The sequence below is a fragment of the Parasteatoda tepidariorum genome, chromosome 9, assembly GCF_982258835.1.
Source record: "Parasteatoda tepidariorum strain Cologne lab strain chromosome 9, Ptep-v5.0, whole genome shotgun sequence".
NCBI classification, from domain to species: Eukaryota; Metazoa; Arthropoda; class Arachnida; order Araneae; family Theridiidae; genus Parasteatoda; species Parasteatoda tepidariorum.
In genome coordinates, this window is record NC_141763.1 from 66,159,607 (window position 1) to 66,173,101 (window position 13,495).

A 13,495-nucleotide genomic window follows, 5' to 3' on the forward strand; every position below is an offset into this window, starting at 1 on the left:
GATATTTCAAAATTAATGAAATTTTTATCAGAAGAGGTCGAGGGATCAATTACTGCAAGTAATATTAAAGGTTCACTAGCTCCAGACTATCCTGTTAAATCTTCCTTAGAAAATTTTAATGTGAATTCTAAATCAGTTACCAAAAGTAAAATAATGTCACCCTTTTGTCCTTTCTGTGAAACTGTCGGACATTGGCCTCAACAGTGCAATGTTGTAACGGACATAGACGTGCGCATACGGAAATTGAAGACTAGTAATAGATGTTTTTTGTGCACCAACCGAGGACATACCAAAAAAAATTGCCCCCGAAGAGAAAAATTTCGCTGTGCCAAATGCAAGAGAAAACACCATACATCAATATGCAAACCTGTAACCAATGAGCAGCCTGTGGCTACATCTACAAACAAAATTGATGTATCGCCTTCCAGTTTCGTTCATTTGCAAACCGCACGAGTTTTCATAACTGGGCCCACTGGCATTACAAAACTGACACGTTGTCTTTTGGATGGTGGAAGTCAATCTAGTTTCGTTTCTTCTAATCTTGTGGATACTTTAAAACTTCCAGTCATTTCAACCAGACATTTGGACATTCAAGCCTTTGAATCCCCAGCTAATGTTGGCTACATGCGAAGACAAGTCAAATTTCAGTTATCAAGTATCTGGGACAAATCTAAAGTTTATGTTACTGCATTTGAAAGCTCCAACAAATATGCATCACACCTACCTTCATCAACGGATGTTTCACTCTTTGCTAAAAACAAGCGAATGAAACTTGCTGATCCAGATGATTCATTGTCGAACTTACCAATTGAGATTTTAATCGGTGCAGATTACTACTGGATTGTTATGAATTCTGAAGCTCCAGTCAGGTTGTCGGATTCTCTGGCCTTGGTCCCATCAAGTTTTGGTTGGGTACTTAGTGGAACTCGATCACACGCAACAGTTTCCTTCATTTCAACGGTTCATAATGTTGATGTGGATACTTCAACTCAGGAATTAGATAATGTGGTACGAAATTTCTGGAACTTAGAGAGCATTGGCATACAACCAACACAAGAAAAAATAAGTCCTCACAACTCTGAACTCTTAACGAACTTTCATCAATCTTTTGAAATCATCGATGGTAGAAGAGTTGTAAAATTGCCTTGGAAACCAGAAGTTCAACTTTCGTCGAACAATTATGAAGTCGCAATTCAACGATTTAAATCTTTAACAAGGAAAATGCATGCAAATTCAGAATTCAAAGAAAAATATATTGAGCACATGCAAGATTACATTGATAAAAAACACGTTGAAGTTGTCTCAGAAACACATAATGAAGAACGTTTATTTTACTTGCCCCATCACGCTGTAAAGAAAATCACAAATGGAGAAACTAAGTGGCGTATAGTTTTTGATGCATCTTCACATTCTCCAGGTCACCCATCTTTGAACGACGCTCTTGAAGTAGGACCAAATCTTCCTCCTGATATCTTAGCCACATTGTTGAGATTTCGACTTTCTAAAATAGCAATCACTAGTGATGGGCGACAAGCATTTCTGCAGCTGAGTCTAGCAGAAAAAGACAGAGATGCAACACGATTTATTTGGTACAATACTACATATACTCCTGATGGGAAACTCTGCACTGAAGATAAAATTGTAACCTATCGATTCACACGCCTTCCATTTGGACTCGTCTCTAGTCCATTTTTATTAGCAGCTTCTCTTCGTGAATTAGCTACAAAACACAAACAAGCATATCCTACAGCAACTAGACACATTGAGAATAACACCTATATGGATGATTTTGTAACCGGAACGTCTACAGATACTGAAGCTCTGATTCTTTACCAAGAACTGCAGCAACTTACATCACTTATTAGCCTACCATTAGACAAATGGACTACAAATTCTAAGACTTTGAAAGATATGTGGAAACAAGAAAACGTCTCGTTTAAGGATATTACGCAAGTCTTGGGTGTTAAATGGGATACTAACAGTGATGTTTTTCAAATTGATGTGCAGACAAAAATTGTTCAAGCATGTAAAGAACCAGTAACAAAACGCTTACTACTGAAGTTGATGTCAAAGTTTTACGATCCTCTAGGCTTGTTTTCTCCAGTTACAGTAGTTGTGAAGATATTATTTCAAGATACATGGCTTAGTGGTATTCAGTGGGATGAACTATTACCTCCATCTGTAGCACAGCAGTGGCACAAGTGGATAAATGAATTACACTATCTGAATGAAATATGCATCCCAAGATGGATTGGCTTTTCCGAAAATTCCGACGTTACCATACATGTGTTTTGCGACGCTTCGGAACGTGCATATGGTGCTTGCTTGTACGCGCGTCACGCAGATGATATTTCTACAGAGATCCATCTCATTTGTAGTCGAAATAAACTAGCCCCAATCAAAAGGGTCACCCTTCCGAGACTTGAATTGTTAGCTGCACTACTAGGAGCTCGCCTACTCCGATACTTTTGCAGGGAAACGAACATGAATTCCCACACTGCCATACTATGGAGCGATTCTACTGTAGCTTTAAGTTGGATAAAGGGAAATCCTAACCAGTGGAAAACATTTGTCTGCAACAGAACAACAGAAATTCTTCAAAACACTATTTCAGCACAATGGCGCCACTGTCCCGGTACAGATAACCCAGCAGATTATCTTACTCGTGGTACCTTTCCATCACAGTTATCGATTTTAGAATCTTGGTGGCACGGCCCGAAATGGCTAAAACATGATCCAGAAACTTGGCCTATCAAAGTTTTGTCTACACGTACACAACCTTTAGTTGAAGCTGAATCCCGAAAAACCAAATTTCAATCTTCCTACGTTGCAACTACAGAACCCATCATAGATATATCTCGTTATAGTTCTTATACGAAACTTCTTCGTGTGACAGCCTGGATACTACGTTTTGTATACAACTGTAAGACTCAGCAACGCATAACTCATAAACTGAATTGTAATGAAATAGAGAAAGCTAAAAACTATTGGATACAGACTGTACAGAATCAATGTTTCTCAGCTGAAATAAATGCCTTAAAAGCTAAACGTCCCCTGCCGAAAAAATCCAAAATTTCCTGTTTCAATCCCTTTCTCGAAGATAATTATTTACGCCTTGGGGGAAGGTTGCAATTTTCAAACATTTCTTCTGTCACTCGACACCCTTTATTGCTCGATGGTATACACTATTTTGTCCACCTTTTGATCCAGCATACACACATACGACTTCACCATTTAGGTGTGCGTATAATCCTGTCCGAGTTACGTTCAACCTTCTGGATTTTAAGAGGACGTCAAGCTATAAAGCAAGTTATTCACAAATGCCTACCTTGCAAGCTGTCCAAAGCAAAATACGGAAAACAAATCGAAGCTCCTTTACCTCCTGAAAGAGTTGTACCTTCTGCTCCATTTACTACCACAGGAATTGATTTTGCTGGACCAGTGAATATTCGATGTTTGAAATCAAGAGACACAGCCTACATAACACTATTTACTTGCGCAACAACACGTGCATTACACATCGAACTTGTGTCGGATCTTACCACAGACAAATTTCTTTTGGCACTACAACGTTTTGTTGGCCGCAGAGGACTCCCACACACAATCTATACCGACAATGCTACCACTTTTCATGCAGCAAATAAGGACTTGATTCTGCTATGGCAAGTTCTGTCATCAACTAAAACTCAGCAATACTATGCCCAAAATGGCATAACTTGGAAATTTATCGCCCCACGAGCGGCTTGGTGGGGAGGCTGGTGAGAACGCCTAATCGGAGTTGTCAAGCGATGTTTACGAAAGGTACTCGGACGAGCACTTCTTGACGAGGAAGGTCTGTCCACGGCCCTCATTGGAATAGAAGCCGCTCTGAACAGCCGACCATTGATATAAGAAGATGACAGTTCCACAGCCTTAACACCAAGCCATTTCTTGACAGGACGGAAACTAACGGCCATTCCATCCAGCCCAAATAACACAAAGCTAAGAAAATTCTACAAGCAGCAGCAGGACTTACTCGACTGCTTTTGGAAAAAATGGTCTAAGGAATATTTGCTTCAATTGCGGTCATTTCATCAAGTTCGTAATCAGGACAATATCATTAACATCCGAATTGGCGATATTGTACTTCTACAAGAAGATGTCCGACCACGTCACATGTGGAAGAAAGCTAGAGTGGTGAACTTGCATGAAGGACGAGATGGAAAAATAAGATCCTGTGAGCTGAGAGTTAATGGTCACAATATAACCCGTCCGGTAGCTCTGGTCATCCCCCTCGAGGTCGACCAGGGTGGGGAGGATGTTGAGGTTTGAGTTCGAGATTAGTTAGATAGTTTGAGTTTCCTGTGCTGGCAACATCTTATTGTTTTTTATATTCTTTTTGATGTAAATAAAAGTTAAGTTTTCAGTTTGTTCTACGTGACTTTCAGTCTGATTTGCTCTCAACAAAATCCAACAAGCTCCGAGGGCGTTATCAATGTAAAGGGCAGTGTATAAAAGTTCTTTATTTATTCAAAGCTCATGCTGTTAGGTGTTTAAGCAATATAGAGCAGGAGGTTGTTTAACTTATTTCTGTGAAATTAAAGGTGGTGTTGCAATAATTAAGTGCAAAATAAAAGCTAGATGTCATTTGAATGTCTATGAATGTGGATGAGCAGTTGGACAACTGGTAGCAAGTTAAAGTGCCACCACTGTGACCACAGTAATGGAAGAGCCGAAAAGTGTCATCTTGCAATTAAAAAAGGCCAACGAAGCTGGAAATGCTTTGCAAAAGCATGCCAGTGGTCGTGGTAGGAGCACCACACCTTAAAAGAATCGATATACATCCCCAGTGGCAAAAAGGAACCTAAATGTCACTCCTAGTAAGATAGCTGCAGACCTTACAACCACTAACAATACACAGGTTTCTGCCAGAACAAACTCACGGCAATTAAATCAAGTTGGTAAGAATGCACAGAAGTCTGTTCATTGCATCTTGCTTTAACCATGCAATCGTCGAGAAAGATTACGCTGGTGTAAGAGATGAATTGGTTGGGGTCACCAACAAAGGTTCAGAGCAATGTTCTATGAGGAACCCCCTTTTACTGTGACAAGTTATTCTGGCCACCAGTTAGTGTGGCGAGAGAGGGGAACAGGTTAAGCACAATATATTCACGAAGGTGATTGGTGGGACCCAGACTTGCAGGTGTGGGTAGGCATAATACACAATGACAAAATAACTGAGAACATGTAGAGCTACAACTCACCGGTATTACAGAGAAATTTTTCTGGATCATGTTCGTTGTTTTAAAGCTGTAGTAGATATGTATGCAGTGGCCTGCATATTCCCTAGACCTGAATCTTAAACAGCCTGTCAAGGATGCCCTTGTCAGGCGTTTTTCACAAGGCACTATGTAAGAGCTGACAACAATCGTCAGAGGGGGGTGTGGGGGACAATATTCTTCATAGACAACCCTGATACTTTAGTGGACAGCATAAATAACAGATGCTAAACATGCTTTAGTGTCCGTAGTAATTATACATCTTACTGAGACACTCATAAATGCTTCATTCAGGCAAGAAGATCCATTTCTCATGGCTGTTTGGAAATTATCTTCAGGAGCATATTTTTAATTTTTGATGTGACAATATTTGTACCATTTTGCTTATAATAAATGCACATTCGACTCCACAAAATATGTACTTAGTTTCATTTTTTCAATCAATATAAATTAGTTATTCCAAAAAGTGTAACTGTTCCTTAGCAATTGTCAAGAAATGTAATTACGAAACAAATATTTGGGGGTATTGTGATGAAATTTCTAACCCAGAAAAAAATTAATTGGAATATTATCTCATGTGTACTAAAAGAATTCAAGATCATGTTAATGTATGAGATGTCTTGTGTAAGAGCTATTGTGCATTACGTCTCCTTTACTTTAATTTTCAATTCTAAAACTATCTTGTCCTTTTCAAACATGCCTGGACTGAAAACTTAGTCCAAATTCTGTTGTGATTATTATATCATCTACAGCATATATCTTGTCAATAAAATTATTGAAAAATTTATCAAAATTATTAATTTATTATAGAAAAAAAAATAACAGTGTAAAGCTTTATGAAAATGGCATTAAAATTTTCTACAAAGATTTACGAATGATTTATTATATAATATATGGGGATAAATTATTATTGAACTTCAATTGCCAAAGTTATAAAGAAAAAAAAAATCAAACTTATAAACCTTGTGATTTGTAATCTCGATTAGGTAAAGCAGCTTTTAACAGTTCAACAACTTTTTCAGATCTAGCAACATCAATAGGTGTTCTGTGATTAACATTTGCCTGGAGAGGGTTAGCACCATGTTTTAATAATAGCTTAACAATCTGAAAAAAAAAAATCAAATATAAAATGAAAAGATGTTTTAAATGGTAATGAATGTAAAATATTGCACATTAAGTAACATTAATTAAAATTCTAATAATAAGATTCCACAAGTGTTTGAAAACTACTAGTGCTTGGGATTTAATTATTTGGTACATTTTTATTTTATTTAAAATTAAAGCAGGTCCCAATTTAAAATATAAAATCCGTTTTTGTAAAGATGTACAAGAAAAGTAAATATTTTATTAGAAAAATAAAATTAAAATGCAATTATCAATTGATGTAGTAATTTGACAAAGAATTAAAACCAAATTTTCCATTTCAGGTGACTTAGACAATTTTTTAAAATAGGTGATGCATTTTTGCATATGCACATATGTGATGCATATGCACATATATGTAATGCTGTTCAATAATTTAAAGTATTCTGGCGAGAAAATTTTCAGAATAGGATAAAACAACTATCACTGAGAACTGAATAGTATGCATGTTACTTGAGCAAAAAAGTTAAAAAAGAGTAAAAATCATTAGGCCACTTTAACATAGTTTTAGATTAACAAATATTATGAAAACTATTATGTATCCATAAAAAATAATAATAATGGAAGTTTGAACAAAAAATTAAAAGATAAAGACTATCATAAATTCAAATAAAATAAAACAAATGAAAATATTACGGAACTAACTAACGGATATAACTGCAGTTAGTTTTCAAAGGCTCTCCATAATCCCATCTAACTCACTGTTTGGAAAATATGAGTAGGAAACAAGCACATCTGCTCTAAAAACAAGTTAACAACCAAAATCTTAAAGAATACAGACAGAGAATGACATAAAACACTTACATCTTCATGATCATTAATTGCCGCATCATGAAGAGGAGTATATTTATCTAATCCTAAAGCATTTACGTTTGCTCCAAAATCGATCAACAATTTTGCTACTTTATAATGTCCATGGTTGCAAGCTTCATGAAGAGCTGTCCAACCTAAAATTAAACACACATCTAAATTAATAATTTCTTTCTAAACTATGTTTATTGCACAATATATAATAATTTTTTGAACCAAACAAGCAAATACCAAACTCATACAAATCTATCAAGCTAAATACAGAAGTTGTCTAGGACTTAAGGAAAATTTTGTAAAACATTAAATATAATAGACATGAAAATAACGAGTTGTCAAGTGGCGAGTTAAATTGGAGACTTAAATTCAATTAACTAGCAGCTTTTTTTAAAAATAATTCAATGATAAAAGTAAATCAATATAGAAAGATACTCTGGAAAAGAACTTTCATTAAAACATCTAATTATGATCCTTCAGAATCCATCAATTTGTGATGTAAAGATTCACATGTAAGGAGAGTTCTTTAACAATTCACATATTTCAAACATGTAATGTATACACTAAATGTATTTTGCCACCTAAATATTTTTACATGAAGTTTTTTAAAGTCAGTTTGCTTACCGAAATTTTGTCACATATTTATATTATTGTTGAACAAACTTTTTATAGCCGTAGATTATTTCTTATATGAATATTTTAAAAAAATTAAGTTTAATCTAAACAAAAAAAAAGTTTTCAAAAAGTGACTGTTAAGTGAAAAGGACTCATTGACATCAGTCACCGACTCATTAGGTTTGAGAAAAAAAGGGGTTAAGTCATTAATCTACCGGCTACTGGCTATTAACTGAAAATTTAAATCTTCAGGTCTTAAGGATACAATTCAAAATGTAATAGAGGCAACAAACCAAAATTATTCTAAGATTATTAAACAATGATCTTGTATTATTTTTTCTCTGCCTAATTATCTGAACAGATACAAAAATTTTATTTTTCTTTAAAAGTTTTTTGGCAGAAATTTCTATATCAATTTCATCAATACGAGACTTTTTCTTTCTTTTTTATTATTATGAGGCTATTTTTCTTATCTTATTTAATAAAAAGAGACAGATCTCTCTACTTCCACACCCTTTTTCCCCAGCAAGATTTAAGTTTCTGAGAAAGCTTTTTTTGTATTTCAAAAAAATTTACATAATTATCCAGCAATTTCTCTTCAATTTTTTAAGTTTTTAGATTTTTTAAAAGCAGCATATTTAGATTATCTTAGTAGATTCCCCCAATTTTCAATTGTCAATAACTAGGGTTGCAAGTTTGTCGCAGGAAAAAAAAGACATAAATTCGCGGGTGATTCGCGCAAAAATTTTACAAATTTGTAACATATGCACTGATATTTACACCGAAAATCAATTTAAAAATAATAAAAAACATAAAAAAGTTACAAATTTTTTTTTAAGCAATATTAATGCAGTTACTTAAATGTACAGAATTTTGATACAAAATATTATACATGGTTAGGTTATTCTCACTAATGTTTCTCCTTTCATCACTCAATACATTTTTGTATTTTGAAAAAGATCGTTCGGCACCCACGCTATTAGTTGGTACTGACAAACATCGAATTGCCACTTTAGACAGTTTTGGATAGTGTTCCATCTTTGATTTCCAAAACTGAATTAATTGTCTACTTTCAACGTGTAGTTCATTAACTGTCGCTTTGTAAGCATTAAATTCGTTCTTCAACTCTTCTTCATCCTCAAACATGAGGATAGAGTTAAAAATAAAAGAATTATCATCTTCTTGGAAAACATCTAAGTATTTGAATTGACTAGGATCAAAAGCTCTGCATGCTTTAAAAAAGCTTGAAGAGGATTTAAAAGATGTGCATTGCAAGTCACATGAACAGCATTCAAGAAAACTGCTTTCAAACTTTTTTCCCATGCTTTGTTCATGTAAGACGCATTGTCAGTGACGAAAGATGAAATGGTATTAAAACGAAGCTTGTACTTTTGACAACACTGGATAACTGCTTCGCTAACAGTTTTAAAATTTACACTTTCCAGTGGTATGCTTTCTAAGAAAAAAGCAGATAAAGAAATGTCAGAACTATCATCTTGTATGTCCACAGATGGAACTTGTGTTGGTTGTAAACGTAAATGTTTTCTAATTACAATCAACACTAAACAAGTATCTTATAGAACAAACTCTTTTACTATCACAAGTGTACACAAAGAATATATACATGTTGCCAACAAAAGAATAATGTAAGAAATAATATAATAAATAATCACCGCATCTGTGTTCACGCAGTTGCGTCTGGAACATCCTCCCCACCCTGATCAACCTCAAGAGGAATGATCAGTTGAACAGGTCGGGAGATTTCCTTGATGCTGCAGGTTGTGAAGGTATGGTTGTAACTCTTTTACCGGTAAGAAAATGGGATGGTGTTAATGTTTCTTCAGGATCATCATTTCCTTGTTCATGAACTAACGGTCGACTATTTAATGCGGCTTCAACACCAACTAATGCTGTAGAAATACCTTCTTCATCTAACAAGGTTCGACCTAGGGATTTTCGCAAACATCCTTTTGTTAGTCCGATCAAACGTTCCCACCATCCTCCCCACCAAAGAAGGTCTTTCTACAGAACTGCTAACACGTTTAATACATATCTGTCTTCAGAGTCTGTAGTTTCATCCGTCACAATACTTACACCAGCTGCAGAGGCTAAAATATCGGCAACTTGATTTTTATGAAATTCGTGAATCTTAGGCAGGTAGTGGTTTCGTAAGTGGCTAGATTATCTAGCTTGTTCAGGGGAATGTTTGCTGCTGTAAATACACCTACCAACTTTGAAAGTTGAACACCACGATGCTGCTCTTGAAGGGGTTTTTTTCCAAACAACTTTTCAATACCTGTTTGAGTTATACTGGGTTCACTGGTTTTTTTTTTAGATGTAGTTTACTTTTTAAATGTTTTTCACAGCTATCTTTCCTCGAAAAATCTACTGGAACATTGCAATTGGCACAAAACAAAAGATTCTTTCTTACTTCAAAAGTTCCTTTTTTATATTGCTTACAATGCTCGAGAGCAGTTATCTTGCTCTTATGGCTCATTTTACCATCTAAGAAGAACTGAAAACTTTCATTAACCTCGCTTCAAAATGAAATGAGATATTTTGAGTAGACTTTGCATTATTTTTGTAGGAATGAAAGTTACAATACACTTTCCTGTTATCCATCAAAAGAATAAAAGAGCCGCTCTTGAGTATTCTATTGCAACAAGCATTTCCACATGCCTTTCTGTACCTATTGAAATAATCAGTGTAAATATATGTACCTTCTCACTACTAGGAATTTCCTGTGAAAGAGTCAATTTTTCTTCTTTTGTTTTCCCTTATCTTTTATATTCTAGTTGACTGTTAGGAAAGGGAGGCATTGGTGTCAATCAGTCAACAAAAAGATAAGAAGACCACCCTTTTTGTGACCACCAGTCTTCAATCAACTTTTCAGTCCTACTAATTCCAGCAATGAAATTCAATCCCCCAAATAATTTGTTAACTACAAATGTCTTGTGGTTGCCCCCCCCCCTTTACATGGTGAGTGCTATAAGATGAGGGCTCATACAGTGAGAGGACTGTCCCTCTGGTCAATGGAGGGGGAGATAAGAATTGATAGATTTATGAAGAATTAGAATGTAGAAAATCTTATCTTTCAGTTTGTTCATGGTATTCAATTTCAATACAAAAGCGAGGAGCTTGTATAGAGCCTAACACAATTCTAATGTCATTTTGCTAGATACTTTTGTGAATGCTTTGAAAAAATATAATCAATTTTTAAACTTCAGAAAAATAATAACTACAAATATATTTCTATTGATAAGATAAAACAGAAAAAATAACTTCAAATTGTGAATAATTTTCATTTAAATCGAGCAAATTGAATAACTTTCGTTCAAATTGCGCAATTTTAAAAAATTCGCAAATTTTTGAAAAAACGGAAAAGACATTTAGTTTGTACCAAACCTAATCAACCAGAAGCCGCTATTAATGATCCATAGCTAATTAAATACTCCATCACCCAACATTTTAGTGAATCAAGAAGATCAACAATTAAAAATAAAACTTCATATTTTATGCTTCAAATTCAAACTAAATGCTTATTTCACTATACATAAATGGCTAATTTAAATTTCAATAAAAGGGAAAAAAATAAGGTGACTCTCTCCAACTATAGTAAATAACTAAATAATATAGTTTACATTTACAGAATACTCTGGTGGAAAAAGAAAAAGATGAAATTCAACCACCTAAAATCAATTGCTGATGAAGAAGTGAGACTTGACCTTTTGATAATTTAAAACTTAAACAACTGAATGGTTTCATGGTTTACTTTGCAACAAACAATGGAATAAATTGATTATAAATTTAAGGGGCTTAATAAAATAAAAGGATTTTTAAGGGCTCTCAATTTTTTTTCAAAATAAAATGCTTAACCACTGTAAAATTATGAAATAAATAAAAAAAGCCAGTGAAGGAAAATGTTTTACCTGCAAAATCAGCTGTGTTCACTCCTGCACCCTGTTTAAGTAGCTTTCTAACTTTACTCAAGTCTCCTTTAATACATGCTAAATGAAGGGGAGTTTCCCCTCTCTCATTACGTTTCTGTTCCCTAGATTCAGAATGATTTGTCTCCACTTGACATGGATCTGGAAGCACATAAGAATAGGAATTAACTTCTAGCTTCAGTACATGACTGCCAAGGATAATATTAAAAGCACCCCACATTATTAAAGAACCCACATAAATATAAACAATTGATCAAAATGATTAATTAACTTATGTTTGATCTAACATAATGAAATACAAAAACTGTCAATTATATGAAATATTATAATACAATATGAATAATCTGATACCAAAATCAATTTGTGAAGTGTTAGTTCTCCGTTGCACCTTATTACTATTTACTCAGCCAACAAATAACCTTTAGCCAGAAATTTTCCATGTTAGACCTTTTTCTTCTTTAATTAGAAGCTATTTTTACAATAAATTGCAATTTGTTAAAGACTTGGTGATTTTAGAAAAGGTGCTATTACCATGCATAATTTTTTTTTTTTTACAACTTGCAATATACACAAAAAATGGAGAGTGTGGTTCTTTTCCCAGTTTTAAAAGAACTCATTTTTTATACATATTAAGCATTTTTTCAAGCTATTACTCAAGTTTATATTATTTGTTAAATATTTTTTTACCAAAAGAGTATCATTTTGAATTAGGGTAATATTCTTAAAATTGCTGCTATTCACAAAAAAAATCAGGCTTTTACCTTTGTCTACACTATTACAATTACATTATTATAATTATTAGCAATTGTAATAAGCAGAAAAATGCAGAATCTTATAAAATACTGTTTTTGAGGAGTTTATAAATGTACAATTATAGAAAAGTATTATTAGTTATGATATATCACAACACTGCAGTTAAAAAAGATCTTATTAAACTCAAGCCAAATTCTTTAATTTTTCCTCGAACAAAAATATTGCAGAGTAAATGAATTTTCATAAAATTAAATTATAAAATCAACTCACTAATACAAGCAATAACATTTTATTTAAAAAATTTTTTGCACTTAATATAACCAGAAACATCACAAAATTAGGTGTATAGAATTTCCATTAATATATTTATTAATTTTGCGGCCATATCAAAAATGTAAAATATCACATAAATATAGATTAGAACTCAATGTAAAAATATAAAAAAAATTTAAAAAATGTATAAACCGAATTGAATGAAAATTTTAATAATTATAATCAAACCCCAAAGAATCTCAAAAAGAAAATTGAAATTATTATTCTGTCTTCGTTTTTAAGCAAAACAAACTTATTATTAGACAAACATTTATAGCCTTTTTTAATATACCTACTATTAGTTCAAAATGTGTAACAATATCACTTGATTATAGCATATAATTACTGAATTTTTTTGAAAGATATTAAGTTTATAAAATTTAATATAGCAATAAAACTTTCCCCATTGATAACTTTATTGGGAGAAACAATTTTTACAACCTAAAAAGTTAATTTAATTTATGAACACATTTATTCAGCAATTAATATAATTAGCAGTTTTGTTTTTTTATATTCAATTTCATAACTTCCAATATATAAATAAATGTAAATAAATATAAAACATATAAGAAAACTGGAATACAAAAGTTTTCGAAATTGATAGGTTCATCATTTTTTACCTCTTAATTGAATATTGAGATTTGACACATCAATATATTTTAG

General features: G+C 33.3%; 1 protein-coding gene across 1 annotated transcript in view; it reads right to left on the reverse strand.

The window, feature by feature from the left end:
- The window catches only part of LOC107446396 (uncharacterized), a 45,353-nt gene that overhangs the window by 12,921 nt on the left and 18,937 nt on the right, over window positions 1-13,495 (reverse strand). Inside the window, exons 4-6 of the mRNA XM_016061028.4 lie at window positions 11,750-11,908; window positions 7,206-7,348; window positions 6,221-6,362 (exon numbers count right to left, since the gene is read on the reverse strand). Of these exons, the coding sequence (XP_015916514.2) occupies window positions 6,221-6,362; window positions 7,206-7,348; window positions 11,750-11,908 (444 nt within the window). The remainder of the gene's footprint in view (window positions 1-6,220; window positions 6,363-7,205; window positions 7,349-11,749; window positions 11,909-13,495) is intronic.